This window comes from Ochotona curzoniae, unplaced genomic scaffold, assembly GCF_017591425.1.
Source record: "Ochotona curzoniae isolate NIBS_2020 unplaced genomic scaffold, NIBS_Ocur_1.0 scaffold_3890, whole genome shotgun sequence".
In the NCBI taxonomy this organism is placed as follows: Eukaryota; Metazoa; Chordata; class Mammalia; order Lagomorpha; family Ochotonidae; genus Ochotona; species Ochotona curzoniae.
The window spans coordinates 25,948,889-25,974,045 of record NW_024467115.1 but is presented as its reverse complement, the minus strand read 5'-3'; the positions used below and the strand labels follow the sequence as shown (position 1 = coordinate 25,974,045).

General features: G+C 40.1%; 1 protein-coding gene across 1 annotated transcript; it reads right to left on the bottom strand.

Annotated features, from left to right (window-relative positions):
• Positions 1-1,636: 1,636 nt before the first annotated feature.
• RAB32 (RAB32, member RAS oncogene family) lies at positions 1,637-21,231 on the bottom strand. The gene is made up of 3 exons (XM_040965203.1): positions 20,903-21,231; positions 10,251-10,528; positions 1,637-6,399 (listed from the first exon to the last, which is right to left on the bottom strand). The coding sequence occupies exons 1-3, from the start codon at positions 21,150-21,152 to the stop codon at positions 6,250-6,252; spliced, it is 678 nt and encodes a 225-aa protein (XP_040821137.1). The 5' UTR covers positions 21,153-21,231; the 3' UTR covers positions 1,637-6,249.
• Between the last annotated feature and the right edge of the window lie 3,926 nt (positions 21,232-25,157).

Below are 25,157 nucleotides of genomic sequence, written 5' to 3'. Positions count from 1 at the left end.
TCCTATGCAGGATGAGACAGAGATGCAGAACACAGTAGTTATTTCTTTGGATTCAGGAATATCTGGATCCATGCCCCAACTCTATAAAACACTGGCCCATATGGCACAGACAAGTTCATGAACTGTGTGAAACTGCTTACTCATATGTGAGCTGTAGCTAATGTTTTAAGTTTGAATGAGAATAAAAATAGTCAATGACACTGACTGGAGGACATCTTTATAGAAATGTCGACTATTATCATGAGAGGGTCAGTGACCAAACATTTCCATCTCTAGATCTTGGCGAATGTACTTCAAGTTGGAAAAAGTAAGCTTTATAAGGAAAGATGTGCAAAATCAGTATTTAAACCATGACTGCTGGCATTTCTTTTGTGATTAAGATTTAATAAAACCTTCACAAAAAAGAGGAACAGAACCGAATAAAGAAAAATTAAAAGTACCTAAAACAGGAGCAAAAAAAAAAAAAGCAAATTGCATTTAAGATGTCAGCAATGTTATCAAAATTACTTCTTCACAGACTTTTAACAGTTCAAGCTCTGGATCGACTTTTCCTGACTGGAGGTACCTGGGATTTTATGATGTTTTTAGTCACTAACAATTGTTAACTTCAATCAATTAAAAATAGAAAGTAGAGAAGTAAAATTCAAATATCTTGTGAACATAAGTCATTATTTACTTTTTAGAAGAATGTATTTATTTAATAGGTAAAGCAACTGAGAGAGAGAGAGAGAGAGAGAAAGTTTTCATCCACCAGTTCAGTCCCCGTATGGCCAAACAACCAGATTTGGACCAGGTTGAAGAAGCAAACCGAGACCTCATTCCAGGCCTGACACATGTGTGACAGATGGCACAAGTACTTGTGCCATCACTGCCGCACAACTCCCCCAGCAGGGGAGGGGCCCTTAGTAAGAATGGAACCAGAAATACAAATAGGACACTCCAATATGTGATGAAGTGTCTCAAGTACAGCCTAAAATGCTGTCCCCGATTCCTGCCCCTTAACCATGTTTTGAATCTCGCTGATTAAGAAGAAATGACCCCAATTAGATTAGATAATTGTGAGAGATAGCAAATTAGCAGTCTGTAGGCATACCTTTGAATTTTTAAAAAAGATTCATTTATTTTTATTGCAAAGTCAGATATATACAGAGAGGAGGAGAGACAGAGAGAAAGATCTTCTGCCCAATGATTCATTCCCCGAGTGATGCAACAGCCAGTGCTGCGCCAATCTGAAACCAGGAGCCCAGATCCTCTTCAGGTCTCCTGCACAGATGCAGGGTCCCAAGGCTTTGGGCCTTCCTCGACTGCTTTCCCAGGCCACAAGCGGGAAGCTGGATGGGAAGCAGGGATGCCAGGATTAGAACCAGTGCCTATATGCATGCTAGGCATGCTTTTACAGCTTCCTTGTGGAAATGCACAGGACTGAAGATTCCTGCAGAGTCATGTGGGAACGTTCCTTTGCAACCCATGACTTTGTCTAAAGCCTGAACCAGCGAGGAAGTTGAATACTGCAGGAGTATTTCAAAAGAAGCCTCTCGCTTCACATATACCGAATGCACCCTTTCCTATACGCTTGCTGAATTAGGTAACCAAAGCTAGCCGGCCTCCCTGCCCCCGTACACGCATACACAAGTAAAAGCTGAACTCAATGCTGATTACTTCTCATCTGAAGCATTTGTACATATAAACTTATCCTTTCATTTGCAATCAACAGGAACACTGCTCTTGAGTAATCAGCATAGTGTTTGTAATTCCTCAGTCATAGATACACAGATGTAAGTGACGTTACATAGGGAAGACAGTAGCTGTGTTCTTTCCCCACATCTTGGCGCAGTCCTAACCAGCCTGCAACGGTTTCAGGATGTGTACTATGTTGCGTTTGGGGCTGGCAGGTACCCTCTAACTCAAAATAAGCTCTCTTTCTAAATCTCTGTTGTTCTTGGAACTTCTCAACACTTACAATGATTGAATAGAGAAACCTGTGGTATCATTTCCAAACTTGAATTTTGCAAATTTTGCCTGCCTTCAAATGGCTGCACCTCACACAGCATGTGACAGAGTGCAGGGCTGCTGAGTTACAGCGAAGAGAACCCTGCCACCTGGAAGAGAATGCTTTTTAACACTTCAGAATGATAATTGAAAGTAAATACCAAGGACATAAAAGCAGCAGTCAGGGGTTAGGATGGGTATTGGTTTTGAGGGCAAGGAAGGGGCACCAGGATCCAAGATTTTCTCACTTCTTTCAGTAGGAGACTTGGTATTCCCAATAGAAGAAAGGGATTGGGATGGAGTTTGCCTCTCTAAGGGTTGGGGGATGGGCTGAGATCCAACCCCTTCTTGTTCACAGCTTCAAGTCTTCATGATTTATTCCATACTTGCCATTGTTCAAGGTTAACCCTTTCCATCCTAAGCTTTCACGGGCAAGTCTGGAGGATTAGAAAAGAAGTGGTCAAAGTCAGCAGCCCTTTCTTTCTGATCACAGAGTTAAGAATATTTAAGTTTTTTTTTTTATCATGATGATTTCAGTGATGAATTCATCATACTGCTGCTTACGTTGTAGAATATATCCAATTTATGTAAGGTTGATAAGCACATTTATTGTAAAGGGAAGGTTCATCCATTTATTTTTTAAATTACTTAGCCTTCAGCATTTTCTTTGGGCAATATGTTGTACATAGCTTAGAGGCTTTCACGTATGCTATCTTCATCATAGTTACTTTTCAGATATTCTCTAGGCTTGACTTTTACTTTCTCCTTCCGTGAGCCAAGTGAACTTTGCTTTTATTGTGGCTTCCTGTAAGTTCTTATCTTACTGTCTTGTGACGAGTGCTGTCAATGATTTCACTTTTAGACTTTTAAGGTCCCTTTCTTGTTGAGTTCATTAATCCTCATCTAATTAAATGAGCTGCAACTACTTTTTTCAATTTGTTTATACAAATGATTGTCTACTGAAAATGGTGTTACATCCCAATATATCTGCCAGACATTGAAAATACTAAGTTCAAAGTTTGTTGAAATCACCTGATGTACCAAATCTTGTAACTCAGCCACATGTTGCACTGAATGCAAAATTCAGCTTTTTGATTGCATAGCTGACTGGCTGTTACCATTGCCAATAGCCCAGGAAATGACAGAAATGATAGAAAATTCCAAGTATGATTTCTTTCGAATGTGTATTGCTTTTGCAGCACAACAAAGTTGAAAAATCCTAAGTTAAATTACTGTAAGTTGGGGACAAAATTCTCTCACTATCGGAGGCATTTTGATGTCGTCTCATTAATTTTCAGCATTTGATAGTATAAAATATTTCTTAGCTAAAATCAGCATTTTTTCCATCTCTGCTACAATCTTTGTAGTTTTATTCATTTTACACTTAGAGCAATACCCAGTTTGTTTCATTTGGGGAAGCTGTAAGGTAGAAATACAACTTCTTGTTTTTCTAAACGGCTGCCCAGCTGTAGCAACGAGAGTTGCAGATTAGTTCACCCTGTTAGAGTCCTAGACTTCTGTTTTGTTCAGTGCATAACTGCCACTGTTGCTGCTGTTCACTCTTTGAGGTGTTCAGACTTTTTTCATCATAACGATTCATAAAGGTTTGCAACTGTTACATATCACGTGATCGTGTTTTGAGCAATACCGTAAGTCCAAGCTCATTACTCTTCATTGCAGGTTACTATAGGAGGACTTCAAATGGAACAATTTGAGATTTCATGGAAGCACAGATTTTTGAGCTTAATCTCCACAAACTAAATAAACTTGAAATAAGACACAGAAATTTCATTGAGCAGCTCAGCTTCATTCACGATAGTTTGGAAGTGAACCACACCTTGAAATAGTCCTTGAAATGAGTTAGTTTTACAAACATTACTGAATGTTTGACATACACGAGTGTCATCGAGGGCAGAGATAGCACAGTTTTGTAATTCCTGAGACTCACAGAAAGAGGTGACTCTTATCTTTTTAGTTGATGCTAGAGCCTCTAATTTGGGTATCATAGCTAGTGGTGTGTGCGCAGATTTTGTGTTTCCTTCAAAGTGTACAAAGTATTTTCTGTGTTCTCTGATTATTGATGTATCTTACCTTAAGTCCAAATTTTACGCTCAATTTACAGTAATAAACTGTGGCGAGAATTTAAAAGTGATGTACAATTTCAGGTTTATTTCTAAACAGTAGAGAATGCTAAATATATTGAAAATCTCACAGCAACAACAGAATTCTGAATGTTTACAGAAAATAACTATTTAAGGTATTTTTGTCCCTAAAGTTACACCAAGAGAATATAACAGATAAGTTTGTACAAAGAAAGTACAAGGCTACTGATTTGGAATGCTTAGCTAAATCCATTAAAATATAATGCATCCCTTGCTTAAAATCAATATATAGAAAATCAAATTCCAAGTAGACGTCAACTTCTTCCAAGGATTACGCAGGATAAACTTTGTACTTCCACTGTTTTGAGTTTGGCATCAACATTTCACAATATTTACACCAGTAGACTTCGAAATACAATAAAAGATAAAAAGGTTGTACTTTATACCTGTAGTAAAAAAAAAAAAACCCTAAATTTAGACAAGCACAAATCTTGTAGAAAGAGAAAGCTAATTATTATATAAAAAATTGTTTTATAAAAAATTGAAAGACACTATCTTACTAAATCTTATTAAATGTTAATCTAATTAAATATTAATCATCACTTAACTCATGAAATTGTAGTTCATGTAGAAAACAAGGATATTTAAAAACTCCACAAGACATGGAATTTGCAGATAAATTTATTTTGGTACAAAATGGAAAATTCATCGTAATGGTCACGTTCATTAATATTTTTTGAAAATCCGATTGCCTTCATGAATATAATTTCTACCCAAAAATAAGCTCATTATTAAATATTATTTTTATAGACTTTTAGAAATACCCTCATACATGGTCCGAAATGTCAGCATTTATTCAGAAATGGATCCTAATCTTGTCGATGACGTCAGGTCAAGCAACAACTCTGATGAGAAGACCGTTATGTTTTAGAGTGCATGACAGTATGTTTATTCTCACAACACAGTTTTCCAAACGAACACATTTTTATGCTGGCGCTTTTTTCTGCTCTAACTTCAAAGATCTTTAAAATCCAAATGCACTTCATGGATATGTTTGGTGTAAATATTTGATGCTTCCTTAGCTTTGGGTTATGTCGTAAACCCCCTTAGTGTCCCATTGAGGGAAATAGAACCTTGCACAGAAAATCAAGTCTCATAAATGACAAAAGTGATATGCAAACACAAAATTTTCTGACACAAAAAGGTATACCACACGTTGTCTTTCTAGAATTACATTAATTCAAAATGAAGGCTTCAGTCAAAATATGCATCCTTTCCTGCACTGAGGCGATAGCACAGATACTACGCATTCACCTGCAGCTTCGTAGGGGTAATATTTCAAGAGTCTGAGCAGCATAGATGATGTAGTTCCTTTCACAGCCCATAAAGTGTAAGCTGGGTTTATGTGTAAGTGCTTTGAAAACATTCATGTCTTCACCAAGATGATTACAGATTTGAGAGAGAACTGGGGCAGCAAATGTCAATGAAGCCCTCAGCTACAAACCTGAGCCCAGGAAGGAGAGAAGAGGAAATGCCAAAGGTTGCTTAATGTTTCCAAGTGTTAGCGACAGGATCCAAGGTGCTACCCCTAACTGAGTAATTGGGAAGGGTGCTGTGGTGTGTTTAAGGGGAGTGACCACATGCCAAGCCAGCCTTGACTGCGCTGGGATTTTAGTATTTAACCATAACAATTTTACATGAAGCATAAATCTTCTGAATAGAAGAACTAAAAGGAAACACCCAGGCTTTGTGGCTGACATAGTCTAAAAACCTCACTGTGAAGTGAGCAGGGGAAAACAGGCATAAATACAGACTCAGAATGCCCATAACACTGCAGGTAAAAATTTGTTACCACCACAACATTCACCCTAGAATCTACTTGGAATTCCACTGTAGCCCCAGGAATGACCCCACAGAGGCTGTGTGAAAGTTGTAAACGTTGTCCTCAATCTGATGGCAACAGCATCTAGCAGCCCGAGTCACTTTTTGCAGGTTGCAGAGCCTCCAGGACACTTCCCCACAGATGCCATGCTCACATAGGGAAATGGTGACGCTGTAGAGGGGGCACTTGTGGGAAGAGGCCGCGTCCTGTGCATCTTCCATGTTCCATTTTCTGGAACTCACTCAAGCCAGGCAGGCACCAGAGAAACAGACTGTGTCAGCAACAGTGAGATTTGCTCTCTGCTCTCAAGGTCTCCTGATCCAGTTTAATTTTGCTCACATCATGTTCTTCATTAGGGAAGCTTTGGTGGTTTGCAAGAATATTCTCCACTAGGAATCGGGAGGCTTCATCTATGTTTATGTTGTCCTGTAATGCAAAGTAAAGAATGGGTCAGTGCTGGGATTAGTTCTTGAAGGAAAGCATTAACAGAACCATTGGCAATGACCCTAATCTGCCAGAGGGCTCAATACAAGGATAGCAGATACCACGCTCTTCTGTGATAGTGAAGTGTTTGTCTGCTCGGAGTTCAATGCTACTGGCTAAAGTGGCAACTGAAAAACCCTCTCCTTTTCCAAAAATACCCTTTCTAGTGTTCCTATTTTTCAGTTTTTTGCCTCTGAGATTCCATGAGATGTCTTTAAAGCTGAAACTGGATTTTCACTCTGCTGTGGGTTGTTGCCACTTACAGCAATGGCACTGAAAAACTCCTGTTTCCTCTAAGTATGTAGGATGCACTGTGATGGGAAGTTTGAAAAGGCTAACAGCATGTATAATATATGAGAAATGTGCCATATTGTGAGTCTCGCTTTGAGTAAATAATTACTTGCATTTAGTGATCTTGCATAAATTAGCCTAGAGCTATGATGCCCCCATGATGTGCATTAATGATGCCCTCCCAAATCACAAAATTTATAAGCCATGATTAGATAGGTGTAAGTAACACATAGGAAAAACGGAAATAATTTAATTTTCATTTTTAATTAATTTTAGAAGGACAAATACATTTAAAAAAAAGCAAATGGACAGCTGTTGGCCCTGATACAGAGTATGAACCAGAGACTTTTTAAAATCTTGATCATAACTTCTAGCTATGGATTTTTATGGGAAAAAAACCAAACAGATGTGCCCCCTGTCATTCTTGGTGTATAGGGAGGTATGGTTACTGAAAGTCTCATCTGTCAGGTTTCTCAGCTGAAATATCACCCATTTGTACTAATTTCAAGTATAAATATTCTGTAATTCATCATATGCTTTCCCACTGATTTTAATCTATTAATTCTTTCTAGGATAACTATTCCTTAGCATTTAATACGACTTCTCATTTCATTTTTTAAATCTATTTTAGTTGGAATTCTATGGTTAGGATTCCCTTTTCTGTTTGTTTTTCACTTGCATGTAACATGGGTTATTATTTAATTTCATGAGTTGATTGTAATAATTGCTTCCTTTGCTGCTCACATTGCCATGGATTTTTGGAGCTCTCATGAATGGGCTCCTAGTGTTTGAGATGTGTCTCCATCATTTTGCGAGTGTTTCCTTGTTTTCTGGCACCACAGCATCCTTAGACACATCTCTGCTATCTTTCCTATCTGCCCTGGATCAGCCATTGCTCTAGAGTTTCAGAATTCTTTTGACTGATGAACAAATATTTCAAAATAGACTTCTGGGGACCATTCATTTGTTAGAGAGTGTCATTGCTTGTAAATTGTTTCAGCAGATACCAGCTGGTTACAGTTTGCATTTGTGCATCTAATATCTGTATCCCCTTCAGCTGACTGTGTATACTTACACATGAATATGTATGTGTGCATATCTATTTGTGTATCTATCTATATGCCAACTATATATATTCATATGCATGTATATATATGAAACTTGGAGTTCATATTGATATCTCCACCATAAAATAATATCTCCACCATAGAATAATTTCAGATCATGGGTTTCACTGAATTTTCTCTTATTTATTATTCCTATTTCAGGCAGTGAGGAATCTAGAATAATTATACCATTTATTTGGGTGTCCTTCATTCCATCAATAAATGTTTTTTGGCCTCCATTTTCAAGATCAACATTGATGTTAATTCAAGCATTGATCCTTGAATGGCCGAGTTCATTCAGTCCTATCATCTGTATTGTATGAAATAATTATAAAATTTCATAACTGTATAATTTCAATGTATTAGAAAAAGAAATTCTCACACTACAGTGAAATTAGTAAAAAAAAAAAAAAAAACTCATATTAGACATCCAGTCACAGGACAATCAGAATTCACAGAAAATGAATATTAGGAAAAATCAATGCATGGACTTCAAATGTGGGCGCTTTTTTTCACCAAAAATGAACTTATCAGTTGATTCTGCCTTCCAAAAACCTTTCTGAAATACCCTTGTGTTTGTGTAAAGGTGAAATGTTGAAATTTATGAGCTCAAAATTTTCTTTTAGCTACATTCATTCAGGAACCCAAACCACTAGAACTGAAGTAGAAATCTGATGAAGTTAGATATTGTCAGCTAAGAAATGAGCTATTAGTAATCTTAGGTAAGTACTTGAAGCTCAAGCTAAAAAATATATATAAATTTTATTACTATTGGAATTTCTGGGACTATTACTTATCACGAAGGAAATCCTGCAGCAGCCATTTCTAAAATGTTTTAGGGAAGCATAAAGCAGATCTGAAATTTCAGCTATTGCTATTTCCTTCTCAATTCCACAGGTGATCTTTTCTATAAAAAAAAACAAGCTTAGGACTCAACAGGCTCAGGATAGAAGCAAGCTGCATCTGTGGTTATGAAATTACATAGATTCTTTGTGGGAAACTGACTTATTATATGTAAGAGTAATTAATACTGAAACAGGAATTTTATATGTGATACAGAGAACTTTTGTATCAAGTTGTTTGTTCACATGAGCAATTATATATATATTTTTTCCCCAAAACTGGAGAGTAAAGCAAATCTCATAGTAGCAGCACAGAGCAGACAGGGCATGGCTGCTAGGAACATGGTCCTGCTCTATAGGAAGCTTCTCCTTTTGCGATTTTGTCCTTGCCTTGCTAAGAGTTCACGTGGCATCTCAGAACCTCATCTTTATTCCAGCACCGTTTTAAAATTTACGGCACTAAATTTTAAGATGCAATGTATTGAGACAGGCAGTTACTATCGAGGAGTACATGATCCTTCCTTCAGGACACATCTGTTTTCAATGACTCTATCACCACCCAGTAACTTCAGCCTACTCATGTGCAATGCATCAGTGCTGCCTTAGAGCATCCTCATCGCCATGGCCATCAAACTATCACTTCTAAAAACACTTACAGTAAGTCTCTGGAGTAAGATAGGTGATTAAGAACAGTAATACATACATGCATGCCTATGAACGAAATACAAAGGAAATCCACAAAATGCATACTGAAACCTGATACTGAATTTTCATTACACCGCATGTATAGCTTACTCCTTAATTGGCACCAAATATTTCCGCATGGTTATCTATATCTGGGGTAATTAACCCTTTTTTATGAAACTTACGGTGCATAAACCTCAACATCTGCTGCTTATATGGGTACCCACTTTAAGCTTTTCTTTCTGAAACAGCCAAACTAAGAATTTTGAAAACTATCTTAGTGGATTTTTTACCCTTAAAAGAAAAAAAAAAATGTTAACCGGCTTCACAAATTGGATTTTTCAATATTTATGAAGAAGCATGTCACAAATTTTGACATTTTGCTTATACTCAAATCTTTCATGATTTTCTTAATCTAAACAACACGTAAATCGATCTTCTCTCTGATTGCTTCAATGCCTTTATTAGGTCTGCATGTCATAAACTTCTTTGTTAGTGACATTTCCCTATGCTCTGTCAAGTCTTTTGTAAAAATTTAAAATCCTTGAGCTGGATAATACACTTGAAATCTATACACCTAACTGAGGTACCTCAACGGACTAAACACAAATGAAGTTTCATTTGCTCTTCGCTTTGACTAACTCAGTTAGTCAAAAGTTAGTAACTCAGTTTTATTTTAATGTAGAATCTGCCCTGTGTGCACCCACCCCCCCTCATTAGCCCTCGTGTAAAATGCAGTTCTGCCGCAGGTTGAGAGAAACTATGCTAAATTCATGCTATGCTTTCATTTCCTAGGCTTCCAGAAACCACTGCTACCTAAACTCTTGGTAGCAAAACAAAAGAGCAGATTCACAAGGAAAGCAAATCTTACCTTTGCAGAGGTTTCAAACCATCCAGTGAAGCCATGTTCTTTGCAGAATTGGTCCATCTGGGAGGGATTCTGACCACCATCCCTTTTCTGGTCACATTTGTTAGCTAGGAGCACAGCGGGGATAGGGTTGCCATTGGGAAGGTGAACTTTGCTATCCAGATCATTTTTCCACTTTAAGACTGCCTCAAATGTGGAACTTCTTGATATATCAAAGACTACAAATGCACCCACAGCTTCCTTGTAGTATACTCGGGTCATGTTGCCAAACCGCTCCTGCCCTAGAAACAAATATCATGAGAGATTAAAAACCACGAAGGCAGACCGTGTCTTCTTTGGTTATAGCCCTACTGGTCATCAGGATAATTCTGTTGATATATATTTTGTAAATTTTTTTCGTTTTCACAGGAACATTAACTGGTGGGTTAGAGAACTCTCATCCATAAAGTCAAGGGTCTGCTGATTTGGTCTGAGTCCACAATGAACCAGTCTCATGTTCCATTTTCCATCAAAAGATACAAACCCTATTAGCATCAAAATTTACTGCTTCTTCCTCCTCCCATTTTGACCTAATAGGTACAAAGAAGAAGAAGAAGGAAAAAGAAAGGCTGAAGGAGGAGGAAGGGGAAATCAGAAATGAAGAGCTGTAGGAAGAAGATAAATGCAATGGGTCAAATACTAATCACACAGATTAAGACTAGAGATGAGATTTAAAAAAAAAAGTTCTCATCTTTCCTTCCCATTTCTTGCCAGGGACCAGAGAACTGCCAAGCAGCAGGAGTGACTCCATTTTGTTATTTCCTCACTTTGTTATCCTTCACCTAGTTTCCTCGTAACCTTTCACCTGTAATTGTTCACCCAAGATAATGGGTGTCATTGTGACCTCTGCCCTATTTGGCCCACATCCTGCTGTAAAACTCCGCCTCCTCCCGCCCCAGCCTTTACCTGCTGCTTAAATACTGCCTAAGAAAATAAAGTTTTTGGAGCTTGATCAGACCTCCTGTCTTGCTCCCATTCTTCGTGTCTCCTGTCCCCCCCAATCGTCGGTTCTCTCCCCAGGTCCCCGTTGAAGACCCTGCCGGCCGGGGCAATCTCTGGCCTTTATCCACTGTGACTCATTGTAACAAGATTGGTCTCCTGTGAGAAGACACATGGAAACCTACTGTTTGGGAACAACAACAACGAATCAGACAATCTGATGGGCTATTACAAGAGGAATCATTGGTAAATCTTCAAATATCCTTTGCTTTTAAAATGATTTAAATTATGATGAACACTTCAGGAACAACTTACTGCACATATCACATGGTATTTGCTGGGCATTCTCTTATTAATACCAAACTAATCTTTAACACAAGAAAGTTTTTATCTCCACATGACAGATGGTTTATAACCCTCTAATCTACGATGAAACATTGTGATAGAGCATCTTCCTGGCAAAACAGAGGATACAACATTGTTTTTGTCTATGTTTTGTAGATAAATTGCAGTTCACACTTTATTTGCACAAATGCAAAGCTAACCCAAATTACATTTTTCCTTGTGAAATCGACAATACTATCACGTGCTTATATAGATTTCCTTATGGGAGAAAGAAAGAAGAATACAATTTTCAGTTTATAAGGATAAACTTAAATGTTCATTTGCTTTATGGAAACTCCTAATATTGGTTAATCTAAAGCTGTTTTACAATTGTTTGAAGGTCTCAGTTTTATTATAATAAATATTCACATATGAGATCTCATATCAGGTTCATTTTTAACTTATAAAATGAACATGCCCAGTCAACTCTATGCTGTTTAGTGAGAATGCTAATATGTATAAAACATTGGCATTATACCGTGTTCCATAACTATATAGATATTGAAACTCTTTACACAACCAATATTGCTATCTTTCAGAAAGTCTAATCAGATAATTTAACACGCTTCAATTCTAACTTCTACTAGAAAATACATGCTAACAATCATATTTGTTTTTATGAAATTTAATTTTTCATTGTATAGGAAAGGATGATACTGAGAAAATAATCTCATTAATTTAATCACAATTAAGAAAATCTGAAGATTAGAACTTCAGTATAATGACATAATTATAAAAAAGCATTCTTCGGCTCACTCTCTTAATTTAGAGTAGAAGGCATGTGCCAAACTAGTAAAAGTATGTGTTGTGATGTACTGGATGAGCCACTGCCTGGGATGCCAGCATCCATTAAGGAAAACAGTTCAAATTCCCACTGCTTCACTTCTGATCCCAGTTTTGTGTTAATGTTTCTGGGAAAACAGCACCAGGTGCCATGAGTCCATGATGGAAAACCTGAAGAATGGCTCCAGCCCTGGCTGCTGCGGCCGTTTGGGGCAGTGAACCAGAGAATGCAACATGTCCCACACCTTCTCTAACTCCGCCTTGGAAGAGAAGTGTAGAAATCCAAACGTTCTGAAGAGTCATTGAATTGTAATGAATTTTGCTTAAAAACAAAACAAAAAGCAAGAGTAAAACCCTAGTCACAGGCATGTTCAATAAGTCTCACATAAGCTTTCTGATAAACCACGTGACACATAAACTTTGGTTGCAGAAGTTTTCATTGCTTTTATTGTTTTGTATGATACAGTTTTGTAGGCATAAGAGTTATTCCTCCCTTTCCTTCATTCTATTCTCCTGCCCCTTACACACACACCAGTTTTCCCCATATTATTATATTAGCATAGTTCTTCAGCAACAGTCACAAGTCCTTCATTCTGCTGTGTAACATGGCATTCACAGTATAGGGGATGGTGGAAAATAAAATTTAGTAGCAAATTATCAAGTTAGATCCCTGAAAGTTTGGGATTAAAAACTCTCCTACAATCCTCAGATCACATTTTACTTTTTAAACTGACATAAATATGTCACACATCAGAGTCTCAACAATTGATCTGCTGAATAAATGAAAAGAAAAAGCAGTAAAACTATAAAATTATGTATCTAATAAAGTACTTGTAGCTATGCTATGTAAAAGTATATAAAAAATTCTTAAGACTCTGAGCTAAGAAAACACAAAACTCCAAATAATAAAGTAATCACAAGATCGGAACAGACAGCTAAAGTGCAAAATATTCTTGTCATGATAAATATCCTAGGTATGGGGCCCAGCACAGTAGTTTAGTAGCTAAAGTCCTTGCCATGCATGCTGTGGGATCCAGTTCATATCCTGGCTGCTCCACTTCCCTTCCAGCTCCTTGCTGGTGACGTGGAAAAGAAGTCGAAGATGGCCCAAAGCCTTGGAAACCCGAATCTGTGTGGGAGATCTGAAAGAAATCCTTGGCTCCTGGCTACAGATAGGCTCATTTCTGGCTGTTGCAGCCACTTGAGGAGTGAACCAGCAGATGGAAGATCTCTCTCTCCATCTCTCCTTCTCTCTGTAAATCTGACTTTCCAATAAAAATAAATAAATCTTTAAAAAAAAATCTAAGTATGTCCCCACTGTGTCTCATGGCAGAATAGAACTTGGTAGTAGAAGTCTGTAGTTATTAAATACAAAGACAAACTTTGGTTTTTTTTCATGTTGTGTGTGCAGGTACACATTAAATGCTTCTAGCAAGGTCCTGGCACGGTGGCCTAGCAGCTAAAGTCCTCACCTTGGGAGCACCGGGATCCCATATGGGCACCGGTTCTAATCCCGGCAGCTCCACTTCCCATTCAGCTCCCTGCTTGTGGCTTGGGAAAGAAGTCGAGGACGGCCCAAAGCCTTGGGACCCTGTACCCACTTGGGAGACCTGGAGGAAGTTCCTGGTTTCTGGCTTTGGATCAGCACAGATCCAGCCATTGCAGTCACTTGGGGAGTGAATCTTCTGATGGAAGATCATCCTCTCTGTCTCTCCTCCTCTCTGTATATCTAACTTTACAATAAAAATAAATAAATCTTTAAAAAAAAAGCTGGTAGCAAATATGAAAATTGAATAGAACTCAGGAGAATCTTCCTCCTAATAGATCTGTTGAATTAGTTCACCCTAGTTTGGGGGAACTGTAGGCAACATCCCCTTTGCATCAATGTTCTTGGAGTCCCTATTTACTACAAGAATGGGGCACAACAATCATTTCACACAGACTCTTATTTTATACGCAAGAAAATAGAATCCTAGGGAGATGAGAGGACTTATATTTCTGAATTCCATGCATTGTTTTTAAGAACAGGCAATTTCCTTGATATTTCTGAAGAGCCTTTCCAATATCTAGTAGATAGGAGAACTCCTAAACACTGTGAGAATGTGGAACATGGCAGGGAGCTCAGAGCAAAACAGGGTTTCTCAACTTGAGTGAAAACCAAAACTACCCAGCATGATAAACTGCAACATTACAGGGCCTACCTCTAGGAATTCTTTTCAACTTTTTTTTTAATCTGTATTTATTTTGTGAGAAAGAGAGAAAGATGCAATTAGGGTGAAGAGGAAGACAGTGAAGGAGAGAAAGATGGGAGGCAACATGTTCAACTTAAAACCAATACATTTTCCAGTTGTCTTTACAGCAAGGTGCATGCATGGGATTGGGCCAGAAGTCAAGGAACACAGCTCGAGACAGCTAGGTGGTGAGTGACCAAACGCATCCGCGAAGACTCCATTCTACCCAGTAGACTGCCCTCCTACAGACTTGAGATGCAAAAGAATTAACCTCTCTGGATAAATCATGGCATACAAGGCTGTTCACAGGATGAAGGCAAATGCTGTGTTGTTCTCATCACTTCTGAATGTCAGCAAAATCCCAAGTAGCTTTTAAAAGACAATGAGTACTACTGAAAACTTCACATTGAAAATCTACGAAAAGTGGAAGGAAAGAATAATACACACACACACACACACACGATGGCTAAAATATATATTTTTAAAATAGCACTGTCTCCATGGAATCATGCATGGCGTTTGGTGAGGCCTCCCAGTAACTAGGCAAATCTCTCTCTCTGATCACTTCTTCGCCTGTCCATGGCGTGCCTTGCTCTACAATGTTATACCGATAGAACAGTTTTGTTTCCTCCAGAACAAAAACCACAACAGACAGAAACATTCCCAAATGCACGAGACATGCTGGAGCCCGTTAACACTGTCTACCTTGGAATCGCCATGCTTCCCAAGTATGCGAGCTACAATAACTGAAATCTCTGGATTGAGCATGGAAATGGACAATAATGGCCCCAAAGAGCATAACATATGAGTCACACGTTTTAATTTAGGAATAGTCAGAACATTGGAGTTTTAAAAAGGATTTGTGCTGCTTTTGATGAAATTTTGTTGCAAACTTTGTTTTTATCCCATTGAAACTTGTCTCCAAACAGTGCTACAGATCACATGCATTTGGTTATTATCACGCTTTTCTATTTTTAGTTTATAGAATCTCTGAAAGCTTCTAATTAAACTGAAATGGTAGAATGGTTAAACAAATGGCTGAACAAAATAAACGAGTTTTGGAACTTCCTGTTGGCACTGGCCTGTCTCCCTTACTACTGAGAGAATATTTTCACTCAAATGGGCTACCTCGGTCAACTAAGAATAACACATGGAAAAAAGAAAGGAAATAAGTGTATGATCAATAGAAGGATTTCAATGTACAGTTAATACAAACATGCTGTTATAATGGCTGTTTGGACAAATGTAAATTTAGTTCACACTATGGCACCCAAAGGTGAATTCATAGCTTACATCATGGAGACCAAAGCTACATCACACTCAGCAACTGCAAAAGATCTAAAAATCTAAAATAGGACCATATGATGCAGGCATCATGACACAGTGGGATAAACCACTGGGATGCCTCCATTCTCTGTCAGAATGTCTCGGATCAGTTCCTGCCTCTGCTTCCAATCCAACTTAGTGCTAATTCACCTGAAACGCAGTAAATGATTGCTCAAGTACTTGGTTCCTTGTGATGCGTGTGGGAGGTTCAGAGTTCCTGGCTTCTAGCTTCACATGGCCCAGACATGTGGGAAATAAACCAATATATTTAAGATTCATCTGTCAGAATGTTATTCAAATACAGAAATAAATAAAGCTTGAACAAATAAAATGGGTTGTGGTTTGGAAATTCAGTGCAGCAACACAGCTTGCACAGGTTGAAGAAGGCAAGACTGTGTGAGCCGTATCACTCCTAATAACAGAGACTGTAACATGTATTTTAAATAGGTAATATGTTATGACTAGCAATAAGTGGAAAGAATCTTATTGGACTATTCCCGGTTTAAGACACAAACTACAACGAATCACACAGACAGCATGGAAGCATTGGTTCTTCCTACTGAGGAGATGCTTGAATATTAAGACTCATAGACTGATAAGGCCTGGAAAGCATCAGATTTAAATATTCTAGATTTTTTTCTCAGAAAGGTTTATAGGACAGTTTCATGAGATGACAAGAGAAGATCCTTGGAATTAGAATTGGCAAAGTACAAGTAGGAACACGGAAATCAAGACCAAGACTGCATTCGGAATGGGATTCAAGGTGGTAAAATGAATTAAAACATGACTTCTATAATTCATCATCTATCCCAAACCTGTATTTTAGATTTATATAAGTTTCTGAGCAGATCGTCCCCAAGTGTCCTTTGAATCAGAGGAGTGTAACTCATTCAGATATTAAATACTGTCTGCTCCTAAAGCAGAAAAATCAATCAGTTCATGAATACTGAAGTATATAGGATCTGAAAAATTTATTCTATATAAGTGGAGACATTGATTATGATTTAACATAGGCCAGCAAGTCAGCCTGGCTAGAATATCTTATTGAAGCTAATGAAAAATAAACTTACAGTAGCTAATAAATGAAAGCTGCTTTATCTGCATTAAAGGAGGACCAGATGCACCTCTTGCTTCATTTGTGAATGTGCATTTTTAAAGCTCTCTTCCAAATCTTATGTAAGACTTTGAAACTTTAGTATGTTTCAGTTACATATAAATATCAGTCTCGGGCCCAGCGCAATAGCATAGTGGGTAAGGTCCTCACTATGAATGCGCCAGGATCCCATATGGGTGCTGGTTCTAATCCCAGCAGCTCCACTTCCCATCCACCTACCCGCTTGTGGCCTGGGAAAGCAGTCGAGGATGGCTCAGAGCATTGGGACCCTGCAACTGTGTGGGAGACCCGGAAAGAAATTCCTGGTTCCTGGCTTTGGATCAGCATAGCACCAACAGTTGCGGCCACTTGTGAAGTAAATCATTGAACAAAAGATCTTCCTCTCTGTGTCTCCTCCTCTCTGTACATCTGCCTTTCCAATAAAAATAAATAAACCTTTAAAAAAAAAGTCTCAGTGAGGTATGAATTAAAACAATAATTGCTTTATTCCCCAAAGCGTTGAATTGCATATATGTTTTAAGATTTATTTTTATTGCAAAATCAGATATACAGAAAGGAGGAAAGACAGAGAAAAAGATCTTCCATCCAATCATTCATTTCCCAAGTGACCGCAATGGCTGTTACTGTGCCAATCCAAAGCCAGGAGCCAGGAACTTCCTCCAGGTCTCCTGGACTGCTTTCCCCAGGCTACTAGCAGTAAGCTGGATGGGAAGCAGGGCTGCCAGGATTACAACCTGCACCCATATGGGATCCTGGCACGTTCAAAGCGAGGACTTTAGTCACTAGACCACTGTGCTGGTCCCTGCATATGTATTTTAAATCTAATTCCTTCAATGCCCTGAGTCAATATTTGTTAATGTCTGTCCTATTGTTAATCCGAAGAGTTTAGCTGAATCTGCTTTGCTACACTTAGAGAAAAACTCAGCAACTCTTACCTATGACACTAGGAAAAATCTTCCAGAACAGACTATTGCCAGCTTCCTTACAAGTCTGCCCAGCACTACAATGGCTACAACCACCATCAACAGGAAACTAGCAATAACTGCGCACACTGGGTTAGACATGTCAACAGACGGGCTGGCTCCACCTACTGCTTTACAATCAGGGATTATTTTGGCTCTGTGTGAATTCAGTATGATCTTTGTTACTACACAATGCAAATATGTTTAGTCACTGGGTAAATTTTGGGAGTGCCCTTCAATTTTTCTTCTTTGTAGCATTTCCAGTTAATTCAAGTAGTATGAACTAGGATACATGCATAGCTCAATATTCAAATAAAATATAATAATGTGGCTTTCCAAAAACAGCACTAAAAGCTAACTTATATTTGAGCCTTAATTTCCTAATATTCAGCAGGATCTCCTCTTTGGAAGTCTTCCTTACAGAGTGGGCCTGGTAATTCGGAGTTCTCTCCTAAGTTGACCTCTGATTCCACTGATTGCTTGATGAACATAGTACTTTTCAAACAAAAAAAATGCCCAGTACACAGAAAATGTTGAAAATTTCCAGCTGCTGCTTTCCTTCTTGGCTGAAGCACAAGCTTTGGATTTAGACAAAAATACAAGACTCTCTACCCCAAGTAGGCCCATGTCTGCCAGAGACTGCTGAACATTCAATGTGCCCCCTGCCTGGGGAACTCCGTCTGAGAAGGAATGGAAAGGTGATGTCCAGGAAGAAAATTCTTGCTACTGCTTTTATCATTTCAAGTCCCCACAGTGAAACATTTTTAGCACAAAGCTTCCAAACACAATTGTGCAATGCAACAGTTATGCGCACTCATTCCCTGCAGTGGGACCTAATCATAATTCAGTAGCTAAACGCCTTAGAATTCTACCTGGAGAATGAGGTTAACTCCACCTGCCTTCCAGGCAGCATGGATTTAGCATCACTGTTGAGGCAATTCACAGCTGCACTGAGCAGTCCTGGGGAGGAGTCACAGGAGAAAGCAACTATCGCCACCCACCACTTTCTTAGATCCTGAAGCAGTACAGCATGCATTACTGCCCTGTGCAACGGCAGGAAGTGTTTCGAAAGAAGACCCAGGCTTCAGGAGATGACTTTTCAAACGTGTGTTTGGTTTTTGGTGACAGAAAACGAAAGCTGCGTGTGGGCTGATTGCTCCCCGCCTCTGATAGTCCGTTGTGCCTAAATGTATTCTCCTCTGACATAGAAGAATCTGCTCCTAAGCAAGGGCGTGTAAAGGCTTTTCACTTCAACATTTTCTCCTGTGTGAGAGAGAACCTGCAGATGAAAAAGATACTGCTGGGAAGCCAGCAGCCATGCATTCTCCATACCTTGAGCTGGCTGTGGTGTGTAGGACATGGGAAACTGTGGTCCCCCCAGCCCCCAACTCAAAAGCAACTTGCATCCTTAAAGCTCTCTTACTGCAATTCTGAAATTGACAATGAATGAGCAGCATAACTTGTGGCAATTTTCATACTTAAAATTTCCAAACATTCCATCTCTCTTTAAAGGCTACACCCGCACCCCAACCAGAGTGCAAGTATTCCCAAAGTACAACAAGGGGGACCATAACTCCCCAAAGAGGGGACCACACAAAGCCAATGCCAAGGACACTGTATGTCGTGGGTGGGATGACAGACAGACAGGGAGTCCACGCGGTGGTGGGAATGTTTTGGAGTGGGGCAATCGTTGCATAAAATTCAGAGAAGCTTCCTTACATTATTTTCTTTTATTTCAGCCACTATTTTATTTTATCTACTTAACACATATTTAATTGTTAACAGTGTTTCTTTTTAAAAATCCTTTTCCGTTTTTTTGTTGTGACTATTTCTCCTGATACAGCTTTATAGGTATAGGGATTCCCCCCTCCACTTCCCTTTCTCTCACTCCACTGTCCCCGGACACCATTTCCCCCATATTATTACTACAGTCCTTCAGCAACAATCACAAGTCCAACATTCTGCTATTTAATGACATTCTATCATTTGCAGTAAGATGATTCCAACTAAAGACCATTATGCTCAGTGAAATAAGCCAATCCCCAAAGAACAAATATCATATGTTCTCTCTGACAGAATACAATTTTCATGCAAACTACAAGATAGATGCATAAACAAGTGTCTACATATATCCTCCTAGGTGGACTGTATTATGGAGACTGGCACACCAGGAAGTGAAGATACATTGTGGCTACATCTCTACTCCTGGATAAAAGGAGCACTCCAACGAAACTCTTACACATAGCTTGACATAGGATGCTAGACTTTCCGCCCTAGCCAATATCTACAATGCTGATACACCTCCCCACTTCGCTAGGAGAAAAGGCCTCCGCATGACAGCAAGGAATGGGAGGGAAGAGTTCCCCACACAGAGGCAAGACTTAACCCTCAAGCAAATAAGAAAACCAGTCTGAGAAAGAAGCTTCTTTGACACTTGGTAAGTTCTTTCATTACTTAACCTAAGTTCTAACTCAGGCAGAGAAGCTGGCACCCTGGGAAACTGCCCTTAACACCTCTTCTAGACAGCTATTCCTGGTGCACTGTATGTTGGTCATTACTTAGAGTTAAAAGTCAGAAAAAGACCCCCCCTGGTCGCATCCCTCACTTCCATCCAGTCGCCAGAGAGCCAGGGAAGAGAACGGCTTCCCCAGGATTCTCCAAGCCACCTAACTCTTGTGGGGTTAACCTCCTCCAGCTTTAAACGCCTCCACGGCTACTACTGCCCATCAAAGGGCTCTCATCCCACTGGAGTCCAAGCAACCAGGTTCTAAGCTTTCACAGACAAGCACGAAGGAGGAGAAAAGGGCAGAGGCAGGGAGCGAGGAGGAGGTCAGGTGCACAGACCAGGCAGGAGCCACTGGGCAGCTGCGCGCTTACCAGCAATATCCCACAGCTGCAGGCGCACCAGGGTCCTGCTATCCCAGTTGAGGACTTTGAGGGCGAAATCCACCCCGATGGTGGCTCGGTAATGCTGGGAGAAGAGCTGATGGACGTAGCGCTTGATGATGCTGGTCTTGCCGACGCCAAGCTCGCCGATAACCAGCACCTTGAAGAGGTGCTCTCGGGTCTCGGGCGCCCCGGAGGCGGCCGCCCCACGGCTGGGGTCCCCGGCTCCTCCGCCTGCCATGAGCGCCCACGGCTCTGGGGCGCACTGGGGCCCCGTACCCCGCCGCGCTCTGCTCCGCCTCGCTTCGGGGGGCCGTCCGAACCCGCCCTCCCCGGGGACCCCGGAAACTTCGCGGAGGACGAGCCGCCCTCCGCCGCGCCCGCTGACGCCGCCTGACCGGTCACAGGACCCGGAACCGCGGGCCCTCGCGGCGGGGGCGGGCCGGGGGCAGGGCCAGTGGCGGGGTGAGCTGCAGGCCGCCTCCTCCAGCTGCCCGCCTGCCAGCGCCACGGGGCACTAACTCTCCCGAGGCGTCCCCCTGCAGGCGGGCGGGCCCCCTGGTGAGTCCCCCCCGAGGCTGCTAACGGAGAACCCCTATCTGACTCCGGCGAGTCCCCTTGGGCCTGCAGGGACGGCCAGGGAGGGGGTGATGTCGGAAGAAACGTGCTTCCCTCCTCTGCCCGGAGGGAGTTGAGCACCCCGAACGCCTTTGGCCGGTCGTTATCAGTCCTCTTCAGAGGAAGTGAAAGTCAGCGGCAGAAAGAACTGTTGACATTGGGTCGCTGGAAGTTCCAGTAGATTTTTGAGGATAGTTTTCCTAGTGTACGGATTCATATTCCTGCCAAGAGTGTGCAAGGGCTCCCCCTTCGTCACTCCCTTGCAAACGCTGATTTTCCTATTGACAATACTCACCCTAAGAAGCATAAGGGGATAGCCCATTGTGGTTTTGGTTTTCATTTCCCAATCTTTAGAAAAACTTGAGCCTCTTTTCGTCTATAATTTTCTTTGTCTATTCGTCTTCTTTCCATTTCTAAATCGGCTATTTCTGTATTTTTGCTATTAAGCTGTGTGATTTTTTTTTTTAATTAATCTCTTGCCAGATGTGTTTCTTATCCATATCATCTTACAAACTCTAGGCTATTTTTCTTTGCTTTGCAGAAGCTTTTCAGGTTAATGGAATCTCACTTGTCTGTTTTCTATTTTTCTTTCGAATGCTAATTTGAGCTTGAATGTGAACTCTTTTTAAACAGAGTTGAAATGCATAGAAAGAAAGTAGAAAGATTGAGGGCTGGCGTTGTGGTGTTGCGCGTTCAGTTGCTGCCTGTATTAGTTTGTGGAAGATGGCCCAGAAGTGTTGAACCACTGCAGGCTCCTGGGAGACCCTGATGATGTTCCTGGCTCCTGGCTATGGCCTGGACCTGCTCTGGCCTGTATAGCCATCAGGGGAGTGAACTAGCTCATAGAAGATCGATCTCTCTGTTTCAAATTAACAAATATGTAAATATTATTTTAAAAATGTAAAGATGGTAATGGGGCAGAGAGATGTAGTTTAAGGACAAAAATTGCAAAGGTAGATAAATTTTAGAGATCTAATGTACAGCATAAGAGCTCTACTTAATGGCTTTGTATCATATACTGTAAATTTCCCCAAACAGCAGATTTCAGTATCTTTACATTTGAAAGACAAAGGCTAAACCTGTGAGGTGATTAATATATTAAGCTCGCTCAGTAATTATTTTACTGTGAACATCCAAACATCGTCTAAGAATACAATGCAAGTAAATAATGTAATCAACTTTAAAACACAACTCTACCACGTGGAGGAGTGAATCTAAGAAGAAACATCATCTGGAAAGTCACTTCATTTGTTTTATTTAATGAACAAATGAGCATTTTGAAGTCTTCAACTGGCATTGTTAAAATAGATTTAAAGGTTTCAGATAAATATATCCCAGAAATGAGTTGGAAGGAAGTCTCAGGAGTCTTCATTCACCAGCAGCCCGGACTGGTGAACTGCCTTTGCATGGATCTTTGCATGAAGAGGGAAGCAGACCCCATCAGCAACGGCCAGGGTGTTTTATATTTGATCTTAGCCAAAAGGCCGAGAAGCGATTGTTCAGTGGGTTTTAAGCAATTACCAATCAACTATGAGAACACTGGCACATGATACAAATCATTCAATCAACCAAGCTTGCATCAATGTACAATACAAATTCAACCAACTGTAGTGGTGCAAAAAGACACCCAATTAGTTTAAGCATTGGAAACTCTCAACTGTTTAATCACTAACAGCTACATCCTGTCTAACAAACAGTGGAACCAGGCAAGCAAGTTGCTCTAATTCCATGTGCTGAAACCAATATGGGGCAATCAGCTTACTGCTGGAACTGTAAAAGAAAAGCAAAAGCTCCTCCTGGAATGGGATAGTTCCTTGTGATAAGTACTTTCACTCACACTCCTGGGACTGTCTGAGAACCCAAGGCCTTTCTGAGAAGCCAAGGTTATGAACACATCCTGGAAATATTTGAGGAGATCTAGTCTTACTCTTCCCATTTTTTTTTTGTTAATTTTCTGGGTTGTAACTACTCCTAGGAAAGGGATTGAAAGGTAGGAATGGTGTGAACTTTCAATCTAAAGAAGAAAAAGGAAGCCTTGCCTCCCTTTCTGTATCCATAAATGCAAGTAATGTCCCCATCACCTTCATCCCTACAAACACCTGGAGCTGATATCCTCTTGTATCTTCCTTAAATTAACTGAAGCAGCTCATTCTAATTGACAATCGTTAAGAGGTGTTCTTGAGAGCTGGAGGCGTTTGTAAATTTAGAAATCAAGGTGGGTGGAAATCCTCTTCTAGAACAGCTATTGAAAAAGCATGGATATGTCTTCAAGGGCGTTTATGACTGACGAGCACCAGACTTCCATGTTCCCATGTACCAAAAACATTTGCTTAGTCAAAGAGGAATCCCTCCAGTGCTTGCACCATTGTGTTCATTTGTACATTACATCATAGATCCTGATTGGGTCTGTCCTCTCAAGTTTTACTAAGTTTCTACTCACATTAGGAGGAGAATTATGATGCTAAGAAATAGATCTTACGAAGGATTGAAAATTGGTAAGTAGTCATAACTCAAGGCAGGATAAGGGGTTTGGATCAGCAAATTGTGATTTGCATCAATGGTTCTCAAACTTGAATCCCAAAATTCTGTAAGTGATAGAGATACTCTGTTTCTGCTATACTGAGAAGGAGCAAATAATTTACATTTCTGATAGGTTTGCAGGTAGTCTATGGCAGAAAGTCTAGGAACGCTGTGAAATGGACCAGCACTTTCTTCTCAAATCTGAAATGTGCCTATTTACATACTACATTTTCATTATCCATTCATCCTTCCATAAACATTTAGACTGTTCACATTTTGACTAAAGTGAATAATGTTGTAACAAATATATAAGCGCTAATATAGATGTGAAATCTTCAAATCTGTATAAATACTCAAAAGTGGATTTGGGGAGAAGGGACATTTGGTTGTTCTAGTTTTATCTGTTAAGGGACTTGTATAGTATTTTCTATAAAGGGTGGACCACTCTATATTTCAGCCACATTTTCTATTTCTCCACATTGTTGTCAATTTTGTTTTAATCTCTAGACAGTGGGATATTTGTCCTAAGAAATAAAAAATCTCATCATAGGCACCAGGATGACTGAACCTTGAAATCATGCTGAATTAGGCCAGTCACGGGACAAGGACTGCATGACTCAAGCAATGCAGGGCATATAAAAAAGTGAAACTCAGAGAATCAGAAAGGGAAGTGGTGGTTTCCAAGATCTTAGGGCAGTGGGAAATGGGAATTTTCTAATGTGTGGGCATACTAGTAAATTATCCCACCATTCAGGTTAGGTAAGTTTCACAGACCTGCTATTCAACAATGTGCCTACATTAAAGATACGTGGCGATGCTTAAACTTTTTTAAACATTTATTTATTCTTCTCGCAAAGTCAGATTACAGAGAAGTAGAGACAGAATCTCTTGATTCACTCTCCTAGTGGCCACCACTGCTGGAGCTGAGCCAATCTGAAACTAGGAACTTCTTCTGGGTCTCCCATGCGGATGTAGGGTCCCAAGACCTTGGGGCATCTTCAACTGCTTTTAAAGGCCACAGACAGGGAGCTGGATGGAAAGTGGGGCCACTGAGACACACACTGGGACCCATATTGGATCCCAGCACATGAAGGGCTAGGTCTTTAGC